At 57.9% G+C, this 27,147-nt stretch overlaps 2 protein-coding genes and 1 non-coding gene across 3 annotated transcripts; 1 reads left to right on the forward strand and 2 right to left on the reverse strand.

Moving 5' to 3' along the window:
• The first annotated feature begins 938 nt into the window (after positions 1-938).
• KLC3 (kinesin light chain 3) lies at positions 939-9,260 on the forward strand. Its single transcript, XM_007168134.2, has 13 exons — positions 939-1,010; positions 4,168-4,433; positions 4,922-5,152; positions 5,471-5,540; positions 5,949-6,168; positions 6,593-6,680; positions 6,754-6,855; positions 7,403-7,576; positions 8,222-8,312; positions 8,387-8,427; positions 8,521-8,627; positions 8,820-8,883; positions 9,189-9,260. Exons 2-13 carry the CDS (start codon positions 4,176-4,178, stop codon positions 9,258-9,260), a joined length of 1,518 nt encoding a protein of 505 aa, XP_007168196.2. The 5' UTR covers positions 939-1,010; positions 4,168-4,175.
• ERCC2 (ERCC excision repair 2, TFIIH core complex helicase subunit) lies at positions 7,832-26,901 on the reverse strand. Its single transcript, XM_007168132.3, has 23 exons — positions 26,816-26,901; positions 26,394-26,493; positions 25,321-25,398; positions 25,175-25,237; positions 24,899-25,012; positions 20,751-20,867; positions 20,546-20,662; positions 20,073-20,196; positions 19,880-19,976; positions 19,661-19,794; positions 19,408-19,576; positions 17,056-17,174; positions 14,810-14,879; positions 14,650-14,719; positions 14,457-14,558; positions 13,218-13,281; positions 12,575-12,696; positions 11,075-11,167; positions 10,903-10,975; positions 10,610-10,680; positions 10,362-10,505; positions 10,089-10,232; positions 7,832-9,657 (listed from the first exon to the last, which is right to left on the reverse strand). The coding sequence occupies exons 1-23, from the start codon at positions 26,818-26,820 to the stop codon at positions 9,565-9,567; spliced, it is 2,283 nt and encodes a 760-aa protein (XP_007168194.2). The 5' UTR covers positions 26,821-26,901; the 3' UTR covers positions 7,832-9,564.
• On the reverse strand, positions 23,150-23,288 carry LOC114236118 (small nucleolar RNA SNORA46). The gene has a single exon (XR_003622143.1). It is a non-coding gene; the product is annotated as a small nucleolar RNA SNORA46 (small nucleolar RNA).
• Positions 26,902-27,147: the final 246 nt, after the last annotated feature.

Below are 27,147 nucleotides of genomic sequence, written 5' to 3' on the forward strand. Positions count from 1 at the left end.
GGCTTCCCTGGTGGCGCAGTGGTTAAAAATCCGCCTGCCAATGCAGGGGACACCGGTTCGAGCCCTGTTCCGCAAAGATCCCACAAGCCGCGAAGCAACTAAGCCCTTGCGCCACAGCTACTGAAGCCCGCGCGCCTAGAGCCTGTGCTCCGCAACAAAAGAAGCCACTGCAATGAGAAGCCCGCGCACTGGTAGACCCCGCTCGCCGCAACTAGAGAAAGCCCGCGTGCAGCAACGAAGACGCAACACAGCCAGAAAAAAAATTCTCACAGCCTTTGACTACTCCCATTTTACAGATTAGGGAAACGGAGACAGAGAGGTTAAGTTACTTGTCCAAGGCCTGCGCAGCTAGTAAGTGCTGAAATTGGATGTGAACTCAGAGCTCAATTTTTAGCCTCACCAATAATGTGATGTAACACAACATAGTAATTATAATGTTACATGAAATAATTTTAGGTCCTGAAAAGTTTTGTGAACAAAATCAAGCAGAGAAATGAGGTTGTCTTTTGGCGGGAAGGTGTAATTTAGAAGAGACAGGCAAGGGAGGCCTCTCGGAGGAAGCGGCCTTTGAAAAGGGACCAGACAAACGTCGAGATCTGTGTGGAGAGATGTCCAAGCAGGGCGCACAGCCAAAGCAAAGAGCCGGCGGCTGGCACTGCAAGAAGGCCATCCGTCTGGGATCCAAAGTTTCCAAGATTCTAGTTTCGCTGAGACTCTGCTTTCCAGGCCTCCTGCGCACTGGAATCATCTCAGATTCGACGTGCCCTAGAGGCTACGGACTACGCGCGCGCGAAGTTCTGCGGTTGCCGCAGGGCGGGGGCCGCAGGTCTTAACTTTCCCCGGGCGGTGGGCGGGGCCGGTCTCACCTGCGGGGGCGGGGCTCCCGGCCACCCCGCCCCCCGGAGGACCCGCCCGCGGCCCGAGACTCGCTGCGCAGCTGGAAGCGGCGGGGCGTGCGCGGCGGGCGGGCGCAGCGCGGCGAAGCAGGACCGGGAGCTGTCTGCGGTCAGGTGGGCGCCGGGAATGCGGGGTGGGAGTCCCAGGAGCTGCGAGGATGGAGGCGAGGGCGGAGGGTGTGGGCTGGGCCTGGCGCACCTCTGGGCCCTCTGGCCCGGAGACGGGGACGGGTTTTGGGGCCCCTGGACGCCCCCTGTCCCCCCCTGGGGCTCCCCGGGGTCTGGAGGCCCAGCTGGGGCCGCGCCCCCTCCCCCGGGCTCAGGTAAACAGAAGCGAGGACGGGGCGGGGCCTGGGGGCGGGAGGGGGCCCTTGTGACGGCCTGGCGGCGGGCGGTGAAACCGGGGTGAGCGGGGCTGGGCCGGCCGGCCAGGGGTAAGTTGTGCGGTTTGGGGGGGCTGGCCATGATGGGGGCCTCCCGCCTGCGAGTGTATGTGTGTGTGGAGATGGTGCGTGCATGTGCATGAGAGATGGTGTACGAAGCTCAGGTGTGTGTGATGGTGTCAGGCTGTGGGTACAGGTGGGTACAGGAGATGGCCTGTCCGTGTAAGCCTGCGAGGGCACAGAGGGACTGCTTGAATGATGTGAAACTGTTTCAGTGATGTGAAAATGTGGGCGACCTCTGATTGTTTGTCTGTCATGCTGTGTGTGTGTGTGTGTTTGGCAGGGAGTTGAACTGTTTATAGGGTTAGGTGTGTCACCAAGAAATTGTGTGACCGTGGTTGTCTCTCTGCCTGTAAGACTCGGGGGGTGACAAGGAGGTGGGCACTGTGGGTTCAGGATGGATACGTGGGGTGTCACTGTGATTATCGTTGTCAGCTGCGCGTTTGTGCGCACGGGGCTCAGCTGGTGAAGGGGAGTTTGCTGTTTGGAGGCCGGCATGAGTGTGGGAGCCAGCGTGTGTCAAGGAAACAGCCCGAGTGATGTGTGGCTGTGCGTGTCGCTCTGTTACTGTGCAGAGGTTGCGTCTGGAACATTCGGCTCAGCTGTCTGAGATTGTGCGTGATGTTGTGGGAGGTTGTATGCGTCCGCAAACTTTCGTGAATGATGGTCATGGTTGTCGGGATGACTCAAAGAACGGGTGTGGTTGTGAGTGTGACTTGCGTGTGGAGTGTGAGACTACGTATGGTGTGACATACCTACACACACTTATATACTGTGTACACAGAGAGATTGATATATGCACGAACACGTATATACATAGAGAGATTGATGGCGATGGAGAGGCTGCAGTATATAAAATCCGCAGGATTACACACCTGCCCTTACTCTGTGTCTGAGTGGATGTGATTGGGAGCATGTGCACAGGTGCTAAAAGCGCTGGGCTCTTCCGGAGAACACAGTGGCTTGAGTGAAGTAAGCCTGAGAGACTGTGTGCGGAACGCATGGAACTACCCGTGTCTCTACAGCTGTCTGTGCCATGGGCACCCGCTTGTGACGGTGTAAGAGCCTGGCCTCAGGGGTCATTCGCACGTCCGCGTGTGAAGCTCTATAGTGTGTCTGTGTGTGCGAATCCCTGGCTGGCCAGGTGGGGAGGAAGGAAGGAAATGGGGAGGATGGTGACGGGTCCACCGTGAATCCTGGGAGCATGGAGGAGGCGCTGGGCATAGGATGGAGCGCTAGGTGCTGGCAGGACTGCGGGAGTGTAGGAGAGGGCATGTGTCATGGGCATAAAAGTTCAAGGAGACAGTCCCAGTGGAAGTGATTCGGGATTTGGTTATCTTTTTTGCAGGTGAGGGGGGCTGAGGGAGGAGACAGTTTCTTTGTGTGTTGGCTTTTATTTTGTTTTTAAATTTTTATTGAAGTATAGTTGGTTTACAATGTTGTGTTAGTTTCAGGTATACAGCAAAGTGATTCAGTTGTAAGTATTATATATATATTTTTTTCACAATCTTTTCCATTATAAGTTATTACAGTATATTGAGTATAGTTCCCTGAACTACACAGTAGGTCCTTGTTGGTTATCGATTTTATATACGTATATGTTAATCCCAAACCCCTAATTTCTCCCTCCCCACCCCTTTTCCCCTTTGGTAACCATAAATTTGTTTTCTATGTCCAGCTTTTATTTCTGAAAGGAAAATATACCTGTGTGTTGAGTTGTATTTCTCAGAGGGGAGTGTGTATGTGTTATTTCTGAAAGAAGAACGTATTTGTGTGCGTGCCTTAGTGTGTTGCATTAGGTTGTATCAATATTTTGAAAGGAAAATGTGGATGTGTGTGAGGGTGTGCTGAGTTGTATTTTTAAGAGAAAGTGTGTGTGTGTGTCATTTCTGAGAGGACAATGTGTATTACGCTGTATTTCTGAGAGGTGTGTGTGTGTGTGTGTATGTATGTATGTATGTATGTATGTGAGGGCCCCAGAGGCATCGTCACCAGATGTGTCATTGACCTTGTCACCCATATACAACCCCATGAAGTCCCACATGTGAACCCCCCCCATCCATTACCATCTGGGCCTCAGACCCTCAGCTGTCACATGGCCAATGTGACATCCATGGGCCACGCCTGCCACACGTGTGTCCCAACACACCTTGGGCTGGCTGAGCATGTCTGCAGTGGGGGGGTGGAGCCCGTGTCCTCTGGGTCTGTCGGGTCCTCGGGCTCCGGGAGCCACCACCTGGGGCCCCCCTTCCTGACCTCCCCAGTCTAGAGGCCTCTGCTTCCAGCACCCCAGCCCCTTGGCCCTCTCCTCCTGCCCCACCCGCCCCCAGTGGTCTGACTGGTTCCCAACAAAAACACCCTAAGAATGAGCTCACAGAGAGGCTGCCGCCTCCACACGTCCTGCCCCACACGCCCAGCGGGCGAGGGCACCTCTGGTCCCAAGGTCACACAGCCGGGAGTGCTGGGCCAGGGTACCCAGGCTCCTTGGGTTGGGCTGGGCTGGCTGGGTGAGCTGAGGTGGGTGGGAGGCCTCGAGATGGCTGTTTGCCCTCCTCTGGTTAATCATACATAATGAGGTTTTGGAGTTGCCCTCAGGGCAGGGCCCTGGGCCGAGGACAGGGAAGGAGAATAGGTTTCCAGTTGCCCACTGGCCAGGATGGGCGTGGGACAGGGTGCTGGCCGGAGTGAGGAGAGCACGGAGGCAGAGGGCTGGCCGGGATGGGCGGACAGGGAGAGGGCTGAGGGGACCTGTGGCGCAAATGGCGCGGAGGCAGAGGGGCTGACTTGCCCGGCCCTGGCAGTGATCCCCTGATCCCGGTCACTCCCAGGAGCAGCAATGTCCGTGAAGGTGGCGGCCCCGGGAAGCATGGGGCTGGGCCCGGAACACCTGAGCCCTGAGGAGCTGGTGCGACAGACGCGACAAGTGGTACAGGGGCTGGAGGCCCTGCGGGCAGAGCACCGGGGCCTGGCCGGGCACCTGGCGGAGGCCCTGGCGGGACAGGGCCCGGTGGCTGGCCTGCAACTGCTGGAAGAAAAGCAGGAGGTGGTGAGCCACTCACTGGAGGCCATCGAGCTGGGGCTGGGTGAGGCCCAGGTATGAGGGGGCCAACTCAACTATGGGGGATGTGGCTCAGGCCTGGGGGTTGCCCAGGGATGAGGGGGCAGCCTGGGTAGAGGGAGGACTAGGGGAGCCAGGCCCGGGAGGGGGAGGCTCCAGTCCTGAGATGGGATCCCTGGGCTGCATTGGGGATGGGGGTCCTTATGTGCGACAGGGACCCCTGACCCAGGTGGGGTCCTTCCGTGGAACTGTGGGGCCCGGGGAGACTTTGGGGTTGCACGGGTGGAATGTGAAGTGTCCTGAGGGTAACTCGTGTGCCTGGGTGAAGTCAGAGGGGTCCCGGGGCAGGACTGGGGAATGTCCCCGAGAGCCTCTGGGCATCCCCGGAGCCACAACGGAGGGGTCTCTGTATAATCCGGGGCACCCTGGAGAGAATGGGGTGCTCCGGCTTGATCCGAGGCCCTGGGCTGGGTCGGGGCGGGAGGGGCCAGGCCTCTGACTCGCCACCCCCGCCTCCCCGGCAGGTGCTGCTGGCCCTGTCGGCACACGTGGGCGCGCTCGAGGCTGAGAAGCAGCGGCTGCGAGCGCAGGCCCGGCGGCTGGCCCAGGAGAACGCGTGGCTGTGGGAAGAGCTGGGGGAGACGCAGCAGCGCCTGCGGGCCAGCGAGGAGGCAGTGGCCCAGCTGGAGGAGGAGAAGAGCCACCTGGAGTTCCTGGGGCAGCTGCGGCAGTATGACTCGCCTGCGGAGAGCCAGGTGCTGCGGGACCCGGCGAGGCGGGGGCCGTGATGTGCTGGGGACCCCGCACTCCTTAGCTACCCCACAGCCCCCATCCCTCCGTGGTGCCCCCGACCCTCCGAAGAACCCCCCGACCCTCTGCAGAGCCCCACAAATCCCAGACCCACTAAGAACTTCCACAGAAGCCCCCCAGCTGCTCCACAAAGCCCGAGGATCCTCCCCAAGCCCTCAGGAGACCCCTGACCACCACCTCCCTCACACCCTGGGATCCAGGACCCCAGTCTCTGACTCAAATTCCCAAGCCTCATGACACCCACTTTCCTGTCCTCTCTGCAGCAGCCCGAGTCCCCCCATCGGCAGGACAGCCTGGCCTCCCTGTTCCCCAGTGAGGAGGAGGAGAGGAAAGGTGGGTGTGGGGAGCTCAGCCAGGAGGATGAATGGCCCAGGCTGGGGGGGGATCTCTGATTCGCTGGACCCCCAAGGCCTCTGAGGGAGGATGGGGAAGGTCAGGGTGGGGTGTCAGGAGGATGAAGCAGGGGGCTGTGGGGGTCACAGCGGGCAGGTGACTCTGGAAGCTGCAAAAGCAGGCCTGCCACGGCCCCAGGAGCCAGGTGGCTCCCATGTTTCTGTCCCACAGGCTAGGACACATCCCACGGGCCAGTAAGATGCCTGTGATTCCAATCTCAGACGTCAGAACAGGGGCCCGTGGTCCCAGGGGCCAGCGAGGCAGCTGCAGCTTTGGGGTGCATGTGTCCCCTCGTGCGGGGCCGCAGAAGTAGGCGGCCTGCAGTGACTGGGCGCCCGGCACCCCCAGGTCCCGAGGCAGCGGGGGCCATCTCTGCTCAGCAGGGTGGCTACGAGATCCCGGCCCGCCTTCGGACCCTGCACAACCTCGTGCTCCAGTACGCGGGGCAGGGCCGCTACGAGGTGGCGGCACCCCTGTGCCGCCAGGCCTTGGAGGATCTGGAGCGGAGCTCGGGCCACTGCCACCCTGACGTGGCCACCATGCTCAACATCCTGGCGCTGGTGTACCGGTGAGGGCTGCCGCCGCCACGGCTGGAGGGGGCAGGAAGGGCGGGGACCTGTCGTTGGGCAGAAGAGGTGGGGACCCTGGTGTCCTGCTCTGCCAGCATAGGGCACCAGGGGTGGTGGTGGAGGGAAGGGACAGAGATCTGGGGAGGCCACTCACTGAGACCCAGGCAAAGAGGAGTTAGCATGGGCAAGAGAGACCACAGCGGAGTGGGGAGGAGACCTGGGGTGGCAGAGGCTTGGCAGCCATCTGGGAGTGTGGGGACCCTGTGCTAGACTTGGGAGGTATGGGGACCCCCAGAAGGGACCCCCAGAGGGTGCCACCCATGCTTGGTCATCAGGTCCCTGGGCCTGCGGGATTCAGCCCAGCCGGTGGCCCCTGCTACCCCAGCCTGGCCAAACCCCCTACACCCTTGGGCCGCCCCACAGGGACCAGAACAAGTACAAAGAGGCCACAGACCTTCTCCATGACGCCCTGCAGATCCGGGAGCAGACGCTGGGCCGGGAGCACCCCGCGGTGAGCGGGGGCCCAGGAGGGAGGGCTGCAGGCTGTGCCTTCCCACCCCTGACCCGCCTCTCCCGCCCTGCAGGTGGCCGCCACCCTCAACAACCTGGCTGTCCTCTACGGGAAGCGTGGGCGTTACCAGGAGGCGGAGCCCCTGTGCCAGCGGGCCCTGGAGATCCGTGAGAAGGTCCCGCCCCCACCCGGCTCCCGCGGAGCCTCTGTCCTGAGTGGCTCTCACCCTTTGATCCTGAATTCAGCGCTCAATTCTGTGGCCCTTGCATGACCCTGATTTGCTCCTGTGGCCTCTGACCTTCTGTGCCCCTCCCATTTGACATCGTGTGCCTCCAATTTGAACCTAGAGCACCCAATCCCATGACCCACCACCCTTGACATACCAATGACTTTCGTTTGGTCTTGACTTCTGACTCTCATAGGTCAGCTCATGCCCCCACCTGGTCCTGACCTTCCAACCCCACGTGACCAGTGCAACCCCATCCTTGATCTACTTGCTTGACCCATAATCACAAGGTTTTGCACCACTATGACCTCTGACCCAGCTACTCCCCAGTTTGACCGTGCAGTTCCTGCCCTCCGCCCCCAACCTCCTGTAATTCTCCATCCATCCACTTCAATCCTATAACCAACCCATGACCCTCATTACGGCTGTGGGCATCATGTGGCCCGCCCACCCCGGCTGACCCCAATGACTTGTGATCCCATGACTTGACTCCTAGGTCCTGGGTGCTAGCCACCCGGACGTGGCCAAGCAGCTCAACAACCTGGCCCTGCTGTGCCAGAACCAGGGCAAGTTCGAGGAGGTGGAGCGGCACTACGCCCGGGCCCTGAGCATTTACACGGCCCTCGGTGGGCCTCACGACCCCAACGTGGCCAAGACCAAGAACAACCTGGTGAGGGCGCCTTGGGGCGCGGGTGTCCTGGTCCTGGGGCCGCGGCACTGGGGAGCACCCATCGGCTCAAGGGTGGGATACCACGGAGGCCAGGGGCCCCACCTCTGCCCAGCCCTCGAGCTGTCCCATGAGACGCGGCTTCCGAGCTGGGCCCTGACCGGTGAGGTTGCTCAGCACAGAGGACACGGAAGCATCAGGAAACAGGCAAGTTGGTGGCAGCCCGAGAACAGCTCCAGTCAAACAGGAAGCCAGAGAGACGGGCCGGGAGCAGATGAGAGCATTTATTGAGCTAAACCCCCTTCTTAGAACTTTGCCTGTACTGTCCCGTTTCTTCAAGGGCACTATGAGGTAGGTGCTCCCGTTGCCCCATTTTGCAGATGAGGAAACTGAGGCACAGAGAGGTGTGTCACTGGCTCAAGGTAGAGTGGGGAACAGGTTCCTGCTCTGAGTCAGGAAGTCACCTACCCTATGGGAAGTGGTGGGGTTGGGCTCCAAGCCCACCCTGCTGTCGGCCGAGGCCTGGAGTGTGGGGTAAACCTGGGCTTCTTCCTGCGGGGGCTGGAAGGATGTGCCTGGGTGCAGTGCTGGGGCCTGGGAAGCTCCCAGATTTGAGGCAAGATCACCCAGGCTATGCCCTCCCTGCAGGCCTCAGCCTACCTGAAACAGAACAAGTACCAGCAGGCGGAGGAACTGTACAAAGAAATCCTCAGCAGGGAGGCCCTGCCCGCCCCTCTCGGTGAGCCCCCAGCCCCTCCCCTCCCCCCCAGGGGGCTCAGCATCCCCACCACAATGGCCCCATCTGTTCCCCAGGAGCCCCCAACACAGGCACAGCTGGTGACGCAGAACAGCAGGTGAGGACAGGCTTTGCCTCAGCTCCCAGGGTGGAGGTGGGGACTGGATGGAATGGGGGGGGGACTGACCCGTGTCCCTGGTGCCCTCCCCAGACCCTTCGTCGGAGCAGCTCATTCTCCAAGCTCCGAGAGTCCATCCGGCGGGGAAGCGAGAAGCTGGTCTCCCGGCTCCGAGGCGAGGGGGCGGTGGGGGCAGCTGAGTGAGTGTTGGGTCAGGTTGGTGGCCGAATCTGTAGCCCACCCCTCTCCCTGCCCTGCTCAAGAACCTTCCATGGCTCCCACCTCCCCTGCCACACATACAATCAAACCTGGCGCTGGAGAGGTCCCTCCCAGGGTGGGAGCCAGACACTCCTGGGCTCACTTGTGCCCCACCCCCCAACTTTCCTCTGTAGGATGAAGAGAGCCGTGTCACTCAACATGCTGAACGTGGATGGTACCAGGGCTGCTGGGAACCAGGTGAGGGGGACAGCCGGGTCAAGGGTGGAGTGAGGGGACACACTGACAGGCCCAGAGGCAAGGGAAGGGTGGGAGTGGTCAGGCTGGCGGTGGAGTGGACACCAGGACAGGGAGCACGGATGGCTTTTACTTGGGTAGAGGTGGGGGAACGGATGGATGGAGTCAGGGTGGACGTGGGGACAGGAGGACGAGCAACATGGCCATCAGGACAGACAAGCTGGCAGCCAGGCTGCTGGGGAGGAGCCCTAGGGGCAGCTGCAGCAGAGCTGTGTCCTGCCCCTCACCCACCCCGTGCCTGTCCCCAGTTCCCCAGCCGGCACCTGAGCGAGGCCTCTCGGACCCTCAGCGCCAGCACCCAGGACCTGGGCCCCCGCTGAAGGCGACAGAACCACGTGGCTGCGGCTTCTCAGGAGGAGCGGGATGGGAGGAGGGAACAGGAGTCCTTTCATCTCCCTGACTCGCTCCCACCCCTCGGGGGCACCCAGTGTCTTGGGCTTCCCCGCTGTCCTCTCCTCCTGTGATTAAAGGCTGTAGACTTGGCAGCCAGAACGTCTGCCTGAGGTGTCCTGCAGGGGCCTTTAAGCGCCTCCCCCGGAGGCGCCCTCCAAGCTGCTGGGACCCAGGGCCAGGTAAGGCTCAGGAGTCGCAGCCAACTCCTTTTACGGCCCCGCCCCCACCCCGCTACAGCTGCTGAGCGATCTGCTCTATCCTCCGCAGCGTCTCCTCCGACTCCAGCTGCTCCAGGCTGAGCAGGGACAGGCCCAGCTGATCCTCCTGGTGGGGGGCAGGGGGGGTGTCAGCTGCTGCGCTTCCTAACACAGGGGTCCACGACTCAGTAGGGACAGGTGGCCCGCCCGGGGGGCTACAGGACAGGATGCTTGAATTTCAAAACACCCGTATAACCCAGGGTATCCCATCCCTGGAACCAGAAGATGGGCCGAGGGAGGGAGGCGGCAGCCAGAGAGCTGTGTCCAAGCTAGAGAAGGACTGGCTTTCCAGAGGCCCACAGCCTGCTCGGGGCTCCCACTGGAGACACACGCTCCATCTGTAGCCCTCAACTCTCCCCGCAGTTCCAGCTCCCAGGCCTGGCACGCGGGTGCACACAAACCCCTCTCTGTCGGGGGCAGGGAGCAGGCTGGGCTTGGGGCTCGGGGAGAAAGCCAAGGGCCCTTCCTGGAAGAGGAGCTTAGGCGCCGCGGGCTCACCCGGTGGAACGGCTGTGCCATCTGCCTCAGGAAGTACTTGGCGACCTGGACCCCCTCGTCAACGGTCAGGTTGAGGTTGGCGTCGGTGAGGTGCTCCTGGATCCAGCGGGGCAGTTTCCCCCGCTTGTCGGCCCGGGCAAACCGCTGTGAGTGGGCGAGAGGGAGGCTGTCAGGACCCTGGCAGGGGGAACCCGGGCACCCTCGGCCTGGCCCACCCCATCTGGGAAACGACTGGCGGAACAGCCTGGTTGGCGGGGGCCCCAGAACCCGCACCTTGTCGGCGAAGACCATGAGGCCATAGTCAGTCTTGCCCCTGATGGCCCGACCCACACACTGGGCCGCATGGCGCATGGCATCGAAGGTCAGAAAGTCGTTCTCTCGAATCTGGAACTGGTCCCGAAGGTATTCCAGCCGCGCCTGTGGGTGCGGAGATGGGGGGGCAACGTCCCTTCCTCACACAAGTCCTAAGGAGAGGGCACGACAGAGGCCTTCACGGCCTACCGCCCCCAGGCGCTGCTCACCTTGAGAATGCGGCTCTGGGTGTAGACATAGGGCACCCCGAACATGATGACGGCCCGGCCATAGTGGTGAACTGCGGGGCAGAGGAGGGGGAGTGAGAGGGCTGACCTCGCGTGGCCCGGGAGCTCATGCTGTTTGAGTGGCTGCGCCCCAAGGGCCCTGCAGAGCACCCAGGGATGGAAGGAAGGGGAGGCCCCGTGCGTGCCCAGGCTATGGGCCGCCGGTCCCCTGGGGGAGCAGAAACGGCCAGACATCCACGCAGGCGCTTGGGGAGGGGAGAGCCTAGTCCACTCACCGAAGTCAATTCCCTCAGACACTTTGCCTCGGGCCACCGAGAGCAGGATGGCCCCACGGCCGTTCTCGCAGGCCTGGGGAGGGGAGGCCAGGACACGAGATGCGTCACCTTGGAGCTGCCTCCTCTGGCCCCTCTCCACCCTGGACTTTCCTCTTCCCCCGGTAATACCCACCTCCTGGTACTTCTCCAGGGCCACACTGGTCTCAGCCCCATCTTGGGTCTCAATAAAGAGCAGCTTGTTCCTCTGGATGTTCTCAAGGATGCCCTTAGGGAAAGACAGCAGGAAGGTCAGGCTGTGGGTTGGCAGAAGGATTAAAGGACAGGGGAGTCCTGGTTAAACTCAACTCTGCCAGATTCCCATGCAACAGACCACCTCTCTCCCCAGGCCTCAGCTTGCCCACTGGAGACTTGGGGAGGGTGGTGGTACTGTCACTTCTTTGGAAAACCCTGTGACCCGGGGAGGGAACCAATCCTCATCCTTTGGACAAATGGAACAGGCATGTGGCTCAAGATGGCCCATCGGGATGCAGGTGACAGGTGGAGAGGGCAGGCAGAGCCAATCAGAGGCTGCCTTGAGATTTCATATTTGACACTGAAATAGATGTGTGGTACTAATCAAGGACAGATACACAGATGGACCAGTGAGACAAAACAGAGGGTCCAGAAACACCCGCCCCCCGCACAGATGGTCACTTGTGCCACTCAGTGCGGGGAGCTCTTTTCAGTAAGTGGGGCTGGAGCAACTAGATTTCCATATGGGAAAAAAATGAATCTTGACCCCTGCCTTACATCCTACACAAAGATAAATCTGAGGTACCTCACAGCCCTTAGATACGAAAGCTAAAACTACAAAGCTTCTAGATGGACACACAGGAGACCATCTTCGTGACCCTGGGGTAGGCAAAGTTTTCTTAAATAAGACACGAAAGGCACACAGGATGTGGTGCTCAGGTGGCTGACAGCCACCTTTCCCACTGTGTGGAAAGAGCCTGAGGACAAGACCAAGGTCTTGGCTGTGCGTGAATGAGGTTCCCACACGTTGCCTGGTGCTCACGTTAGACAAGCTCACTCGTCTCAGCCCAAAGCGCTTGCCCTAACTTACCCGAGAGCTGGGCCCGTGGTGCATTCAGAATCAGAAACGACAGGGTGCCCTTCCCCCATCCACATCCTGTTGGGTTGCCAGTGCCCAGCTGTGGTGAGCCCCATTGCCCCATGACCTCACCCACATGCTCCCCAGAAGGGGCTCCTGCAGGTTCTTTGCCCCGAGCCTGTATCCAGCCTTAATTCTCCAGAACCTTCCTCTAGCGGAACAGCACCCTGCTAGAGTCACACCTGCTACCCAGTGTCTCCAAACCAAGCCATATGTGCTGGAGAGACAGTCATGAAGTAACCCCAAAAACCCATAAGGTGGGGTGTTGTCACCTCTCCTGAGGGCCACGCCTCTGAGGAAGGGGCCCAGCGAGGCTGCTCATGTCTTAGTCCTTAACCTGGATGTTGGGAGAAGAGTGAACGCTATTTATTCTTTAAACTGTCCATCTGTGTTTTATACGCTGTCCTATCACCTATGATACATGTCACCATTTAAAACGCAAGAGGAACGAAGCCAACACACAGGGGAACAGAGCCAAGAGCTGAGACAGGGGCCTTCTGTGGAGTGAGTGGCTGGGCGTACCTGCTCGTACCAGGAGGCCACGGTGCTCTCCATGTACTGGTAGCTGGTAAAGAAGGCCACAATGCCATCGGGCACCACAGCGGACATCTCCAGCAGGAGGTTTCCGTAGTTCCGGATCACCGCTGTGAGGGGTCAGAGGTTGGACTCTCTCCCAGCTTGGTTCCTCCTCCCCACTCCCTATCAGAGCGTTCCTGTCTAATGGCTTGTCTTGAACTTGGGTTCCTAAAAACCCCACTGAGGCCTCTGTAGGACTGTTCAAACATTCCGCTTTTCCTTGGGAGGATGGCACCCCCAAAGCCCTGAAGCTAGGCGTGGCCATGTGACTTGCCATGGCCGAATACAGAAAGGGCCACGTGTCACTTCCAGGTGAGAACCTTTATGAGCCAGTTCACAATTCACCATGATCCCTCCTGTCACAGCTCACCACCACAGTGATGTGTCCAATGGTGGAAGTTCCCAGCATGAGGAGACGTGGGACAGGCCCCCACCAACCCATGATGGCATGTACTGTGGGCAAGAAGTACCTCTGCCTAAAGCCACTTCGATTTGGGGATATTTGTTACTGCATCATGACCCAGCCCACGCTGACTGCTCCACCTCCCCTCCTGGGACCCATACAAACCATCCCCTGTGGGTACCATACCAATATCTTCCCGGGTCTCAAATTTGGAGCTGATGGCCACCTGGTCGTTGCCACGGCCAATGATCTGGAGAGAGCAAGAGAGGTCATGATAAGGGAAACAGCAGCAACCGCTCCAACGTGGAGTGCAGGTGGCCTGCTAGCGCTGTTCCAAGCTTTTTATAGACACAGTGTCATTGAATGAACCCTCAGCTACACTGTTATCTGCATGGCGCAGATGAGTAACCTAAGGCTCACAGAAGGCGTGTCGCCCGCCCAAGGTCACACGGCAAATAAACGGCAGAGAGGGAACTGAACCGAAGTCTACCCATGTGTCTCAGCAGCAAGTACCCTCTTAGCCCGCACCGGCCTCCAGCCAGTCAGTTCAGGAAGTTGCCTCTCACCCCCAGCTCAACAGCCACTGTGCAATGCCGCCAGCAACCTCACAGAAGCACGAGGCGGTACATGGCCCATGGTCAGCACCAGTCCACAACCCCTTAAGGGCAATTCCAAAAGCAAAAACGCTCTGGAAACTCCAGATGTTTAAGTTTGGCACGAACTCCTACAGCAGCAAAACCTGCCCCGAGCCTATTCCAAGTCCTGACATATCTCCCTTAGTCTGACTCTTCGAAACGTTTGCTGAAATATGACTCTCACTGGAGGGACTTGCCCAGACCCCACTGGCGGTGTTTCCAGTCTGGAAAATTCTCAATTCTAAAACACATCTGGGGAATTCCCTGGTGGTCCAGTAGTTAGGACTCCATGCTTTCACTGCCGAGAGCCCGGGTTCAATCCGCGATCAGGGAACTGAGAGCCCACAAGCCGCGTGGCGCGGCAAAACAAAAAAACAAACAAAAAAACCCACATCCGGCCCAGGAACTTCAGATATGGAACTGAGGGCCCGTGTTACGATGTTCATTTTACAAAGAAGGGGACCAAGGCAGAGTGGAAGGGTCACTTAGCAAGGTCACAGCCAGACGATGAACTGGGCAAAGCCAAGCTAACCAAGTACCGGGCCCTGGGCCACAAAAGCCTTTCACACCCGCTATCTCACTCAGTCCCCTCAACCACCCTGGGAGATCACGGAGCGGGTGTTCCCATTTCACACATGAGAAAACTAAGGCTTGCGGCGTCGAACTCAAGCCCAGGTCTGTCTGAATCCAGAATCCCTCAGCTGCCTGAGAAGTGGCGGGGAGCGGAGGGAGGAAAGGCAGCCCTCATTCCCATCTCCCCTCCCCCATCACCTCACCCTCTCCCACGCACCATGGGGCAGAGGCAGACCCGAGCCAATGTCATGGTGAAGGTTGCCATGGTGACGGGGTGGAAGTCCAGGATCTTGGGGTAGATGTCCAGCGGGGACAGCGTCTGTACCAGGGACAGCAGGAGGGATCTTAGCAGGACTGGGCAGGAATCAGGAGTCCCCCAGTGGAGGGCTGGGGGACAGAAGGGCCCTCACCCCAGATGTGATGATGACGGACTGGAAGCGCTCGAACACGGGTTTGATGGCCAGCGAGGCGTCCATGCAGCTGTGAGGAGCGGACAAGGGTGGTGAGTGCCAGGCTGGGGGGCCCAGGCCCCTGTGGTCCATTCACACCCCCTCTGGGGTCAGGTCTCACCTGAAGTGCAGGATGGGGTTGGCGATGGTTGGGGTCCTGTCGTCAAAGGGCTCAATGATGATGGTGAAACCTACAGGGGGCCGGTTAGATTCCCTGGGCGCCAGTCATGACCATGCCCACTAGGCCACCCCCTACCCCTGCCCCCCACTTTCTCCCTCCACCCCAGTCCTCCTCCCCTCACCTTCCTCAGTGAATGGGACCAGCCACCAGCAGCCCAAACCTAAAACCCAGGCATCTGAGTCCAAAACATACCCCAACCCGCCCGCTTCTCCCCAGGGCCAACACCTGTGCAAACGTTCAGAGGACCCTGAGCCAAGAGTACCAAAGGCTCACCCCTCACTCTCCCGGGGCTGCAGGGGCCCACCCACCAACTCAAGCCAAAGTCTCGAACCTTCTCCTACCACCTGTCTAAGCCATCAGGAGGCTGGTCAGCTCTGCCTCCAAAGTCTAGCTGCCCACTTCCCCCAACCCCAGCCCAGTCCAGCCGCCATCACCTCCCACCTGGACCACTGCAGTCGCCTCCTCACTGGGCTCCCCGCCCCCACCCCTGCTCCCTTCACAGCAGCCAGAGGGACTCTGTGAAATCCTGAGTCAGTTCACAACTCTCCCCTGCTCAGAGGCCCCCCACACTCTTCCCAGGGTCCAGAATCGTCTGTGGGATCCTGCCACGATGACCCCCTTTCCTCCTTGCTCACGGGCCTCCTGCCTCACTTTCAAAACCACCAGGCTCATTCCACCCTGGGGCCTTTGCACTTGCCCCACTGCCTGGAAAGCTTCCCAAGGCAGCTGGCTCCATTTGGTCATTCGGAACTCAGCTCAAATGTCAGCTCCTCAGAAAAGCCATGCCGGCCATGTAGATGTTCTCCAACATGGTGACATGTTTGTTTCTCATGAAAACTATCACTTTCTGGAATCATCTTCCTTACCTGTGTCTGCATCTAGGCTCCCTGTCTTCCCAGCTAGAACATAAGTTCTGGGAGGTCAGGAATGAGGTCTTTCTTGGTTCCTGCCACTTCCCCAGTGCTGGGCCTGGCCCATTTGTTGAACCAATAAATGAATGAATGAATCCACATATTCATTTTCACTTAGTAAAAATTTTTGATAAAATCAAGTCCTCTGTGCCTAGCCCTGTGCTGGGGATGCAGCAGTGACTGAGACAGCCCTGGTCCTGCCCTCTCAGGACTCACAGTCCAGTGATGGGGACACAGGCCTGTCCCCACAGAGCGACCACTCTGAGTGGGCAAGGCTGGGACAGGGGAGCCTAGAGGAGGGGCCTGGCCCAGCCTGGGAGCCAGAAGTGGCTTCCTGGAGGAGGCTGCGGCATTTCTCCTGAGCTGAGAACTGAAGGATGAGGGGGAGACAGCTGGGGGCTGAGGAAGGTGGCGAAGGACGTTCCAAGTAAAGAATGTCAGGTGCTGGGAGACGGCGAAGTGGGGAACAGAGGAGAAAGACCGAGAGGCAAGATGGGGTGGACGGAGGGATGGACGCAGAAGGAAGCTTCCAGTGAGACTTGCTGCTGATCGGCCCTGGGGTGGGGGAGACGGACTCTCTATCCTCCTGCCAAGGCCACACCAGGCCGCAGGACATCAGGCAGGCCTGACCTAGTTTCCTGGATAGAGGAGTAATCCCCGGGGATCAGACTGAGCCCTTGGCCAGCTTAAAGCTGAGGAAGCGGAGGGAATGCTCCCCTCTCCCCGGCAGGCTGGAAATCTGACCATCCTCCTCGACTCCTCTCCCCCAGGCCCCGCACGGCCAGGCACCAAGTCTCGGCCTCTTTAGCTCCACATCTCTCTCCAGCCCCTCCTTTTCTCTCCTCCCGCACTGGCCCAGCCTCTGCCAGAAGAATTATTCTAAAGCACAAATCTGACCCTGCCTCTCCCTTGCCCAGAACCTGCCATGGCTCCCCAGTGCCACTGGGAGCAGCATGACCAACCCCTTACCCCTCCCCCCAGTGTGAGCAGACCCCACAGAACTTCTCCGGCCTCATCTCATGCCGCTGCCCACCCCCATACTTCTCCACTCTGCAGCCAGAGGGAACCTTTGAACACGCAAATCTGAGCGCGAGGCTCGCTTGCTTACTCGAGAGCTCTTTGTGGCTCCCCGCTGCCCTCAAACTAAAGCCCAAACTCCCGAGCCCAACCCTACGAGGTCCCGCCTGTCCAAGTCCCAGGGGCAACCCTCTAGGCTCTGCCAGATCCCGATTCCGGCTGCCGGGGGCCGGCAGAGGCAGGGAGAGGTGAGCTCACCCTTGGCGTAGGTGCTGACGAGCGTGGCGAAGTTAGCCAGGAGGGTGAGAGGGGAGAAGTCAGCGAGGTCCGCGATCTCCAAGGTGTGCAGGAGGGAGCGCAGGCGCTCGGCGCAGAACCTGGCGGGGTGGCGGGATGGGCTGAGGGAAGGCAGCGGGCCCCAGAGTCCCCTCCTCGCCCTCAGAGGACGTGGTCACGCACCGTCTCCCCAGCCGCCTGGCAGTTCCGTGAGGGCAGGGCCTGGGTCTGTGTCAGTCACCTCTGTGTCCCCACCTTGTACAACTGCATGTCCCACGGGGCCACAGCCCACAGAGTCACACGGTCATGTCACGTGAGGTCACACTCTCACACGCAGGTTCTCGGTCAAAAGGGGCGACCCAGCATCCCACAGTCACAACGTGAATCCCGCACGACCACACCATCATACCCTCATGCCCAGAACCTCTCGCAACGTCTCAGTCACACCCGCCACCCTCGGTGACACTCACAGCGTCGGAGTCCCACACGCTCACAGAGGACCACCTGACACCCCCTCACAGAGCCGTACACGCAAGGCCTCCCAGCTGGAGGCTCCCACCCCTCGGGGACGGGCGGCGGAGCAGCAGAACCTGGCTTTGGAGCCAGGCAGACGGTCACGTTGAAAACCGGCCTCCTGAGCCTCCTTCCTTCAAGCCTGTCTTCTCTACCCCCAGGCTCGATCAGGTGCCCCCCCTCTGTGTTCCCTCAGCCCCCAGGACTCCCCTGTCCCAGCCCTGGGTTGGCCCTATCTGGGACAGGTCTGTCTCCCCAACTGAACTGTGAGCCCCAGGAGGGCAGGGCCAGGGCTGTCTCAGTCATCACTGTGTCCCCAGCACAGTGCAGGCACTCAGAACATGTACCATGTGGCTAACTAAGATCCCCTCTGTCCTCACAAGTCTCTCGGCTGGGGGAGAGAGTTGAAGCCACACCGAGGGCTCCCCACCCCCTCAGAGGCAGAGCAGCCAGGAGCTTTGGAGCCCTACAGGCCGGGCTTCGAGTCACAATTGCCATATGCAGTGCTGTGTGGCCCTGGGCAATGGCTTCTCCTCCGTGGGACACAGCGTCCTCATCTGCAGCACAAGGCAAGGACACTGTCTTGACAGTTTTTTTTTTTTTTTGGCCGCGTGGCATGTGGGATCTTAGTTCCCCAACCAGGGATCAAACCTGTGCCCCCTGCAGTGGAAGGGCAGAGTCTTAACCACTGCACTGGACTGCGAGGGAAGGAGGACACTGTACTGAGATTCCATGGGATGTGGACAGTAAAGCACTTAGCTCATCATCAGTGCTCTAGACCGGGTAGGTTCCTGGCGTCACTGCTCTGTCATTTAACCACCACCAGAGGGACCTCCCTGGTGGTGCAGTGGTTAAGAATCTGCCTGCCAACGCAGGGGACACGGGTTCAAGCCCTGGGCCAGGAAGATCCCATATGCTGCGGAGCAACTAAGCCCGTGCGCCACAACTACTGAGCCTGCGCTCTAGAGCCCACAAGCCACAACTACTGAGCCCGCGTGCCACAACTACTGAAGCCCGTGGGCCTAGAGCCCATGCTCCGCAACAAGAGAAGCCACCACAATGAGAAGCCCGTGCACCGCAACAAAGAGTAGCCCCCACTCCTCCACAAAGGAAGAAACTGAGGTTCAGAGAAAACCAATGACTTACGCAAAACAGCAAAGGAAAAGCACAGGAAACTCCATCCCCACTCCCAGGTCCATTCATTGCCTGTCCTGTGACGGGGAGACTGACCCTGCCCCCCAGATTGCACTGAGGGGCTGCTCCGGCCCACAGGCTGGGGGCCGGGGTCGTGGGGGGGACAATGAGAGGCACTGATGGGAGGAGACAGGGGTCTGGGCGGAGGGTCCCATTTTCTCCCAGCTCCCACTCCGCTGAGCCTCATTAGGAGCCCCTCTCCAGGGCCGCTCCCTCCCCTTTCTCCAGGGCCGCTCCCTCCCCTTCCCCTATGGCCTGGGGCGGGAATACCTCTGACCTCTAGCAAGAGCCCAGGGGCCTCCCCACCTGTCAGCTCCTCCACCCTGCCCGCCCCCCTGTACACAGCCCCTCCATCAAACTCTCCTCAGGTAAATTCTCTGATCGAGCCATGTGTCGCCTGCCAGGCCCCTGTCCCACCAGGGTCCCAGGACCAGCTCGTGGACCTGCCCGCTCTGACCCACGAGTGTACACACGCACCCCCCCCACTCTTCCCTTACTCCTGATACTAGCGACACGGTGACCCCAGGCCACAGGCTGGGAGGACAAGGCTCAGCGAGTGCCCAGGGCTGGCCTCACCCCCCCTCCCCCCCTTGCAGGGACCCACCCACCCAGCCGCGGGGGCCGCACCTGAGGGGCTTGCGCTGGATGCACACGCGCTGGGCCAGGCCGCTCAGGAAGGCGGGTGGGCTCTCCTGCACCACGTGCTGCACGCGCAGCCGCCACTTGACGTACTCCAGCAGCCGCCGCAGGAAGCCCAGGAAGTGCTCGGCCGTGCGGATGGAGCCTGGCACCGCCTCTGCGGGAAGAGGGGCTCAGCCAGGCGCCGCTGGGGGTCCAAGCGGCAGGGGTGCGGGGGGCGTGGGGGCGGGCGGCGGCTCACCCTGCAGCACCTCGTCGGGCAGCACAGGGTTGGCCAGGTGGGCGTCGGTCTCCCGGGCGGCGCTGGCCTCCCGCAGCCCCTCCACCAGGCGCCGGTACTCGTCCCGCAGACGCTGCTCGTCCGTCTCCTTGAGCCTGCGGGGAGACCGGGTGTGGGCAGAGCTGGGGACACTTGCGGGGCAGGTCAGGCACCAGGGCCCACCGGCCGCAGCATCCCCACCTGAGCACCGTCTTCTGCAGGGTCTCCAGGTTGCCCTGGCACCGATCCAGGGTCCGGCGGGTGAGGTTGACACTCATGGAGTCGATGCAGACATTGTCTGGAGGAGAGTGGGCAGCGGGCTGGGCTCAGGCAGGTGGACGCAGCGGCCGCCTGAGGGGCTGGCATCGCCTCCCTGCCCTGGCCCCCTCCTCACCAATGTTGTGGGCCTCGTCGAAGACGACGACGGCCTTGCGGGCCAGCTCCTTGGACACCAGGTCGGCAATCTTGGGGTCCAGGAGGTAGTGGTAGCTGTAGACCACCACGTTGGCGTGCAGGATCTGGGGGCCGAGGCGGGCAGGGTCACCCGGGGCCACCTGCCAGCACCCAGCCCTGGGGGCCTGCCACCGCCGTCCACAGCACGATGCCACATCTCTGCCCCGCAGGCCCACAGAGGCGAGGCGAGAGACACAGGCAGATGGACAGACAGACACAGACGGGCAGGCAGAGGCGAGGCAAGACAGACACAGGCAAGGCACAAATACATATAAGCAAATGGATAGAGACTGACAAACAGATACAGGCACAGACCAGCAGGGAGATCTAGGCGGGCAGGCAGACAGAGAGATGGGCAGGCAGCCTGTAACCCTCACACACGCCCCTCTGCCCGACTCCTGCTGGCCTCCTCACTGAGTATCGGGCAAGGAAGTATGGGCACCAGCCCTGGCGCTGCCCCACGGCCTTCAGGTCGTCCAGGTTGTAGATGCCAGCGGGGAGGGGCACCTGGCGCCCATGGACATCAAATTCCTATGGGTGAGAGGGTACCTAGGGGTCAGGGAGGTTGGCCGTTGCTAGCAGTCCCGCCCTCCCTCTCTCACCGCTGCCCCGCAGGCACCTCATAGAAGCGGCAGTGGGGCAGGCTGGGGTCCCGCTGGTACTGTGCCCTTATGTAGGAGGCCGTGAGGCTGTGGCATTTTCCGTCGACGTCCTTCCCAAAGCGCAGGGGCGTCACCTGAGGGGCCAGGGAGCATCTTAGCACCGAGACAGGCTGAGCGGCCCAACCACTCCTCGAATCCGGGGCTCAACAACACCTAACGGCTAGGCGGGATAGGAGGCCATCCTGTTCCAACCGGGGTGAGACTCGGGCATTTGTGGAAAACTCGAACCTCAATCTGCTTTGTTATTATACAGCTAAGACACCTGAGAACTTACTGCAGGGATGCAAGAGTGGTACGGTTGTTAGGCTCTTATTCTTTTTAAAATGTTAACCCCTATATAATGCCAATTACATCTCAATTTTTCAAAATATTAAGGCTTGAAGAGTCTTTAGCATGTAGATGAAGGATAACTGCTTTATCTTTTTTTCGTGGCTGTGCCGCACGGCATGTGGGATCTTAATTCTCCAACTAGGGATCGACCTGCATTGGGAGGGGAGTCCTGCTATATCTTTTAAAATGCTAAAACAGCCAGAACTTTGGCAAGGTCCAAGAATCAGAGGAGGCTGTGATCGCAGTTTGAGAACCTGCCTTACGTCTGCCCTGCTCCGAACCCTCTGAGGCTCCACTGGTGGTACCGTCACAGCCCAGGGCTCCCTCTCCTCAGAACAAAACCTTTCCCTCACCAAAGGGAAGGCTCTGAGGCTGCTGACCCCTCCCTCTCCCTTTCCATCAGTTGCCAAGGCTTTTTTTTTTTTTAAAAGTCTTTACTGAATTTGTTACAATATTGCTCCTCTTTTATGTTTTTTGGTTTTCTTGTCTGCCAGGCATGTGGGATCTTAGCCCCCCCCGACCAGGGATCGAACCCGTACCCCTGCATTGGAAGGCGAAGTCTCAACCACTGGACCACCAGGGAAGTCCCTAGTTGCCAAGGCTTATACTACTTCTTTCTCTTTCTTAAATGCCTTTACATTTTATTTTTTTTTAATTAGGTAATACAAATACATCATATGGGACTTCCCTGGTGGTCCAGTGGGTAAGACTCCGTGCTCCCAATGCAGGGAGCCCGGGGTTCTAATCCGGGTCTGGGAACAAGATCCCGCATGCCACACTAAGAGTTTGCATGCCACAACTAAGGAGCCGGCAAGCCCTAAGAGTCCACATACCTCAACTAAGAAGCCCACACGCCACAACTAAGATTCCGCACGCCGCAACTAGTAAGTCCTCATGCTACAACTAAGAGTTCGCATGCCTCAACTAAGAAGTTGGCATGCCGCGACTAAAGATCCCACATGCCGCAACGAAGATCCCACATGCCGCGACTAAAGATCCCACATGCCGCAACGAAGATCCCACGTGCTGCAACTAAGACCCGGCGCAGCCAAAAATAAACAAACAAATAAATAAACAATAAATACCAAAAACAAATTAAATAAAAAAACAAATACATTGGGCTTCCCTGGTGGCGCAGTGGTTAAGAATCCGCCTGTCAATGCAGGGGACACAGGTTCGAGCCCTGGTCCGGGAAGATCCCACATGCCACAGAGCAACTAAGCCCGTGAGCCACAACTACTGAGCCTGCGCTCTAGAGCCCATGAACCACAACTACTGAAGCCCGCGCGCCTAGAGTCCGTGCTCCACAACAAGGGAAGCCACCGCAATGAGAAGCCCGTGCACTGCAACGAAGAGTAGCTCCCACTCGCCGCAACTAGAGAAAGCCTGCGTCCAGCAACAAAGACCCAACTCAGCCAAAAATAAATAATAAATAAATTTATTAAGAAAAAATACATTGTACAAGGTATACAATGTTAAGTGTCATATATGCTCCCACAGAAAAGTATTTTAAAACTATGAAAACTTTATCTAGGATTGAAGCAGAGACCCAATGGCAAATCTATTTTGAAGAACTAAATTCAATCCAAATGAAAACTACAGCTATGCTTTTAAATCCTTCCAAGGCAGCAGGCATGTGGAGCGACAAAACCAAGATGGAATTATCTGTCGCAATCTTTAGCATTATCCAGGTCACTATATATCTCTGGAGACAACTAAGATACCATCCTGACATACAGCAGAATACTACTTATACACGTATCACATTTCCAGAAAATCTAATCCAGTTAATTAATTCTCAACTTCTCACTTTCCTAAGGGGGACAGAACCACCACCTGAGCGTGTTCTGGGCACACGCATACATCCATTTACTACATGGTTCCTCTTCATTTATGCCTCTAAACTTAAAGTCATAATTTAAATTTTTGTTTAAAAGAAAGCATCTTGAAATTTTGCTCCAGAGTCTGTGGAAGCTTTCATATACCCCAATCCTCCTTGCTATCAGGTAACAAAGGCTGAATAGAGTTACGTTCCTTAATTCCACGTAGCAACAGCAGGATGGCACAAAGTCGGCTGTCCGAAAAGAAAGAGGCAGGGATATTTTTGCACTACAGCATCACCAAGAATGGGAAAGATTCCCATCCACGGGTTTAAACACAGTGCTGGGGTGCCACTGCTCTTCAGCCATCGTCCACCATCTGTATTATTTCTCATACATTCTTACAAATAGCATTACATAATGTATATTCCGGGACTTCCCTGGTGGCGCAGTGGTTAAGACTCCACACTCCCAATGCAGGGGGCCTGGATTCGATCCCGGGTCAGGGAACTGGATCCCACATGCATGCCGCAGCTGAGAGTTCACATGCCACAACTAAGGAGCCCACGAGCCACAACTGGGGAGCCCTCATGCCACAACTAAAGAGCTGGTGAGCCACAAGTAAGGAACCCACATGCCACAACCAAGACCTGGCACAATCAAATAAATAATGTAACCAAAAAAAAAAAAAATATATATATATATATACACACATACACACACACACATATATATATATATAAATAAAAAATACATTCTTGGAATATATTATACCACACTAAAGAATTACCATACTAAAGCACTTAAAACCGTGCCTGGAGCTCAGTGACCCCAATGGTTTTGTAACTTAATGATAACAACTATTTTTCTATATATATTAATATTTATTAATATCACTATAATTTCTAATTTTTTTTTTTTTGGCTGTGCCGTGTGGCTTGTGGGATCTTAGTTCCCTGACCAGGGATCAAACCCGTGTCCCCTTCAGTGGAAGCACAGAATCCTAACCACTGGACCGCCAGGGAATTCCCCATAATTCCTAACATTCTTTTAGCTCTTCATACATGTGAAGGGCTATACACGCATTATCTTGCCCAATCTTTTTTTTATTATTGAAATATAATTGATATATGACATTATAGATCAGTTTCAGGTATACGACATGATTCGATACTTGTATATGTAGGGAAACCACCACCATAAGTCTAGTTAACATCCATCACCATACATAGTTACAATTTTTTTTCTTATGATGAGAACTTTTAAGATCTACTCTTTTAGAAACTTTCAAATATACAATACAGTATATGACTTACAGTCACCATGCTGTACAGCTGTCCCTCAATATCCAAGGGGGAATTGGTTCCAGGTCCGCCCCGTGGATACCAAAATTAACAGATGCTCAAGTCCCTTATATAAAGTGGCGTAGCACAGCTGGCCCTCCCTATCTGCAGGTTCTGCATCCACAGATACGAAGGGTCAACTGTACGTTATGTAACTTATTTATCTTATAACTAGAAGTCTGTACTTTTTGACCCCTTCACCCATTTCGCCCAACCCCACCCCCTTGCCCAATTTTATCAACAACTGTATGAAGCAGGTGATTAATTATCCCCATTTTACAGAAAGGAGGACTGAGGCCCAGAGAGCAGAAACCACCTACGCAAGAGTATATAGCTAGTACATTTCAGAATCAGGAAACCAGGCCTGCCAGCCTCCAGGGGCTGCCTTTTTAACTTCTCTCAGGCTGGGGAAAGTGGGAAGGCTCCCCAGAGGAGGTGTGCCTGGGCCATGAACGATGAGTCGGCATTGGATGAGTGAGAAGAGAATTCTGTGCATGGCACCTGCACATCTCCCTGAGATGTCTGGTCTGGGTGGGGATCTAGGACTCCTGGTTGGATGGAAGAGTTTCCTCCACCCTGAGGCTTAGGGCGAGGGGAGGAATGGGCACTCACCTCGGGATGAATGCACAGGTTCTTTCGGGAGCTCAGAGCCAGCCCCAAAAACGACAGCTTCTCGCCCTCCTGTTTCTCATAGAAGTTGAGTAACTTTCGAAGCTCTTCAATCACCTGTTCCAGTTGATAAGGGGGTGGGTGGGGGGACTTGGCCTCACTGAAAGCCCCAGCCCCTTCCCCAGCTTCCCACAGGCCCCCAAAGCTATGACGGCAACCGCCAGGGGGACCGCTGGGTTAGGGGACAGTGAGGGGCACTGGGACTGGTCCCAGGCTCACCTTCTCAATCTCAGGCACAGTCCTCGAGCAGTAGATGAGTTTAGTCACCTCCAGTGGATACGCCTGCGGACGACAATGGGTTCAGCCTCGGCCCCTGTCCAGCCTCCTCCCTCTTCCCCCCTCCACGGGCCCAGGGGGTCACGTACCCGCTGGTACGCCATGATCAGGGCCAACAGGGACACTGTCTTTCCCGTGCCTGAGGGCATCTCCAGGACTCCATGACCCTGCGTGATCCGGGCAGGAGGGACAAGACACAGGCTCTCAGAACTTCAGGAACACAAACTCTGGGAAACCACCCCAGCCCCGAAATGCCACCATCTTGGAATAGCAGGACAACACAGCAGTTAAGAGTCTGGGCCCTAGGGGCAGTGGATTTGAACCCCACTTCTGCCACTTTTGTTGAGTGGTCTTAGGCAAGACCTCTCAACCTCTCTGGGGCCTCAGGATCCTCATCTCTAAAAATGGGCCTAAAAAGCTCTTCTTCATAGCATGACTATGAGGATTAGTGAGAAACTGGGGGTTAAATATTTAGTACAGTGTCTGATACGTAGTGAGCCTTTTTTGTTTTAATTTGGCAAGCACCTCCACAGCACTTACTCTGTGCCTGGAACTATTACGAAGTGTCTTACATCAGGGTTTCTCAACCTCGACTCTCTTGACATTTTGCGGCCGGATAATATTTGTGAGGGGGCTGTCCTGTGCACTGTATGATATTTAGCAACATCTGTGGCCTCTACGTACTAGATGCCAGTAGCACCACCACTCCACTAGTACTGACAATGAGGACTGTCTCCAGACATTGCCGAATGTCCTCTGGGGGTCAAAATGGTCCCCAGTTGAGAACCTCTGCCTTACTTAGTGAATTAACCCCTACTGCCCTCATATTAAGCTGAGGTAGGTACTACTACTATGCCCATTTTACAAAGGTGAAAACTGTGGAACTGGGAGATTAAGTGATTTACCCGAGGACACACAGCTGTGGGTAGTCGATTCCAAAGTCTCTATATTCCTAAGCCAACCACTGAGCAGCTTAGCCTTTGACAAGTGTCAGCTGCTGCTATTATTAACTATTATTATTTGAGATAACAGGAAGTTTGGCAGCGCTGGCTTCCCAAGGACCTCAGATTTCTAAACTCCAGACGTCCTGCAATCTCAGTCTTAGACGCACGTGCGGCAGCCCCCGCTGTCAGATGGGCAGCAGGGGGGCCGGCCCACCCACCTTGGCATCCAGCGTGCGTTTGAGCTCCAGCATGTAGGAGAACTGCTCCGGGTAGATGTAGTCGTATGGGAAGTAGACCAGCAGCCCGTCCACGTTGAGCCTGGCGGCGGGAGCTGCCGGGTCAGCCCCCCGTCCCCTCAGCCCCTCTCCAGCCTCCACACTCCCCTGCCGTCGAACCGAGAGGGGTTACCGGCCCGCTGACCTCCCCCCGGATATCCCCCAGTTCTCCAGAAGTCTCCGGGTCCCTTCGGCATCTCGTCTCTGACCATACCCGTTAACGCCCCGTGGGTCCCCGCGGCTATCCCTACCCCTCCCCTTCAGCCTCCCCTCGCCCCACCGGGACCCGAGGCCTGCCCACTGGCCCCTACATCTTCCAGACCCCCACGCCCGCTCGCAAGCCGCGAACCCAGGCCCCCTCTCACTTCATGGCGCAGGTCGCGGCTTGAAGCGGCGTCGGCCCGCCTCCCTCATGAATATTCAGTAGAGGCAGGATCCGCAGGGCGTCCTCGAGGTGCTGCTCCACCTTCGTCACGACTCCATTGGCTGATCCCGCCCGTCACTCCACTGGGGAGAAGGCAATCGGGATAATGCGCGTGCGCACGGCAATGCGGGGGCGGGCTCCGGGAGAGGCGGTGCCGGAGGCATCGCTGAGGATCGCCGAGTACCAAGAACAAAACATGGAAGGAAGAGGACCGAGAGAATCGATCCTATTCACTGGGTTTCGGTCTACCGGCATCTGTCCAGATCATCTGAG

Source organism: Balaenoptera acutorostrata, chromosome 19 (genome assembly GCF_949987535.1).
Source record: "Balaenoptera acutorostrata chromosome 19, mBalAcu1.1, whole genome shotgun sequence".
Classification (NCBI taxonomy): Eukaryota; Metazoa; Chordata; class Mammalia; order Artiodactyla; family Balaenopteridae; genus Balaenoptera; species Balaenoptera acutorostrata.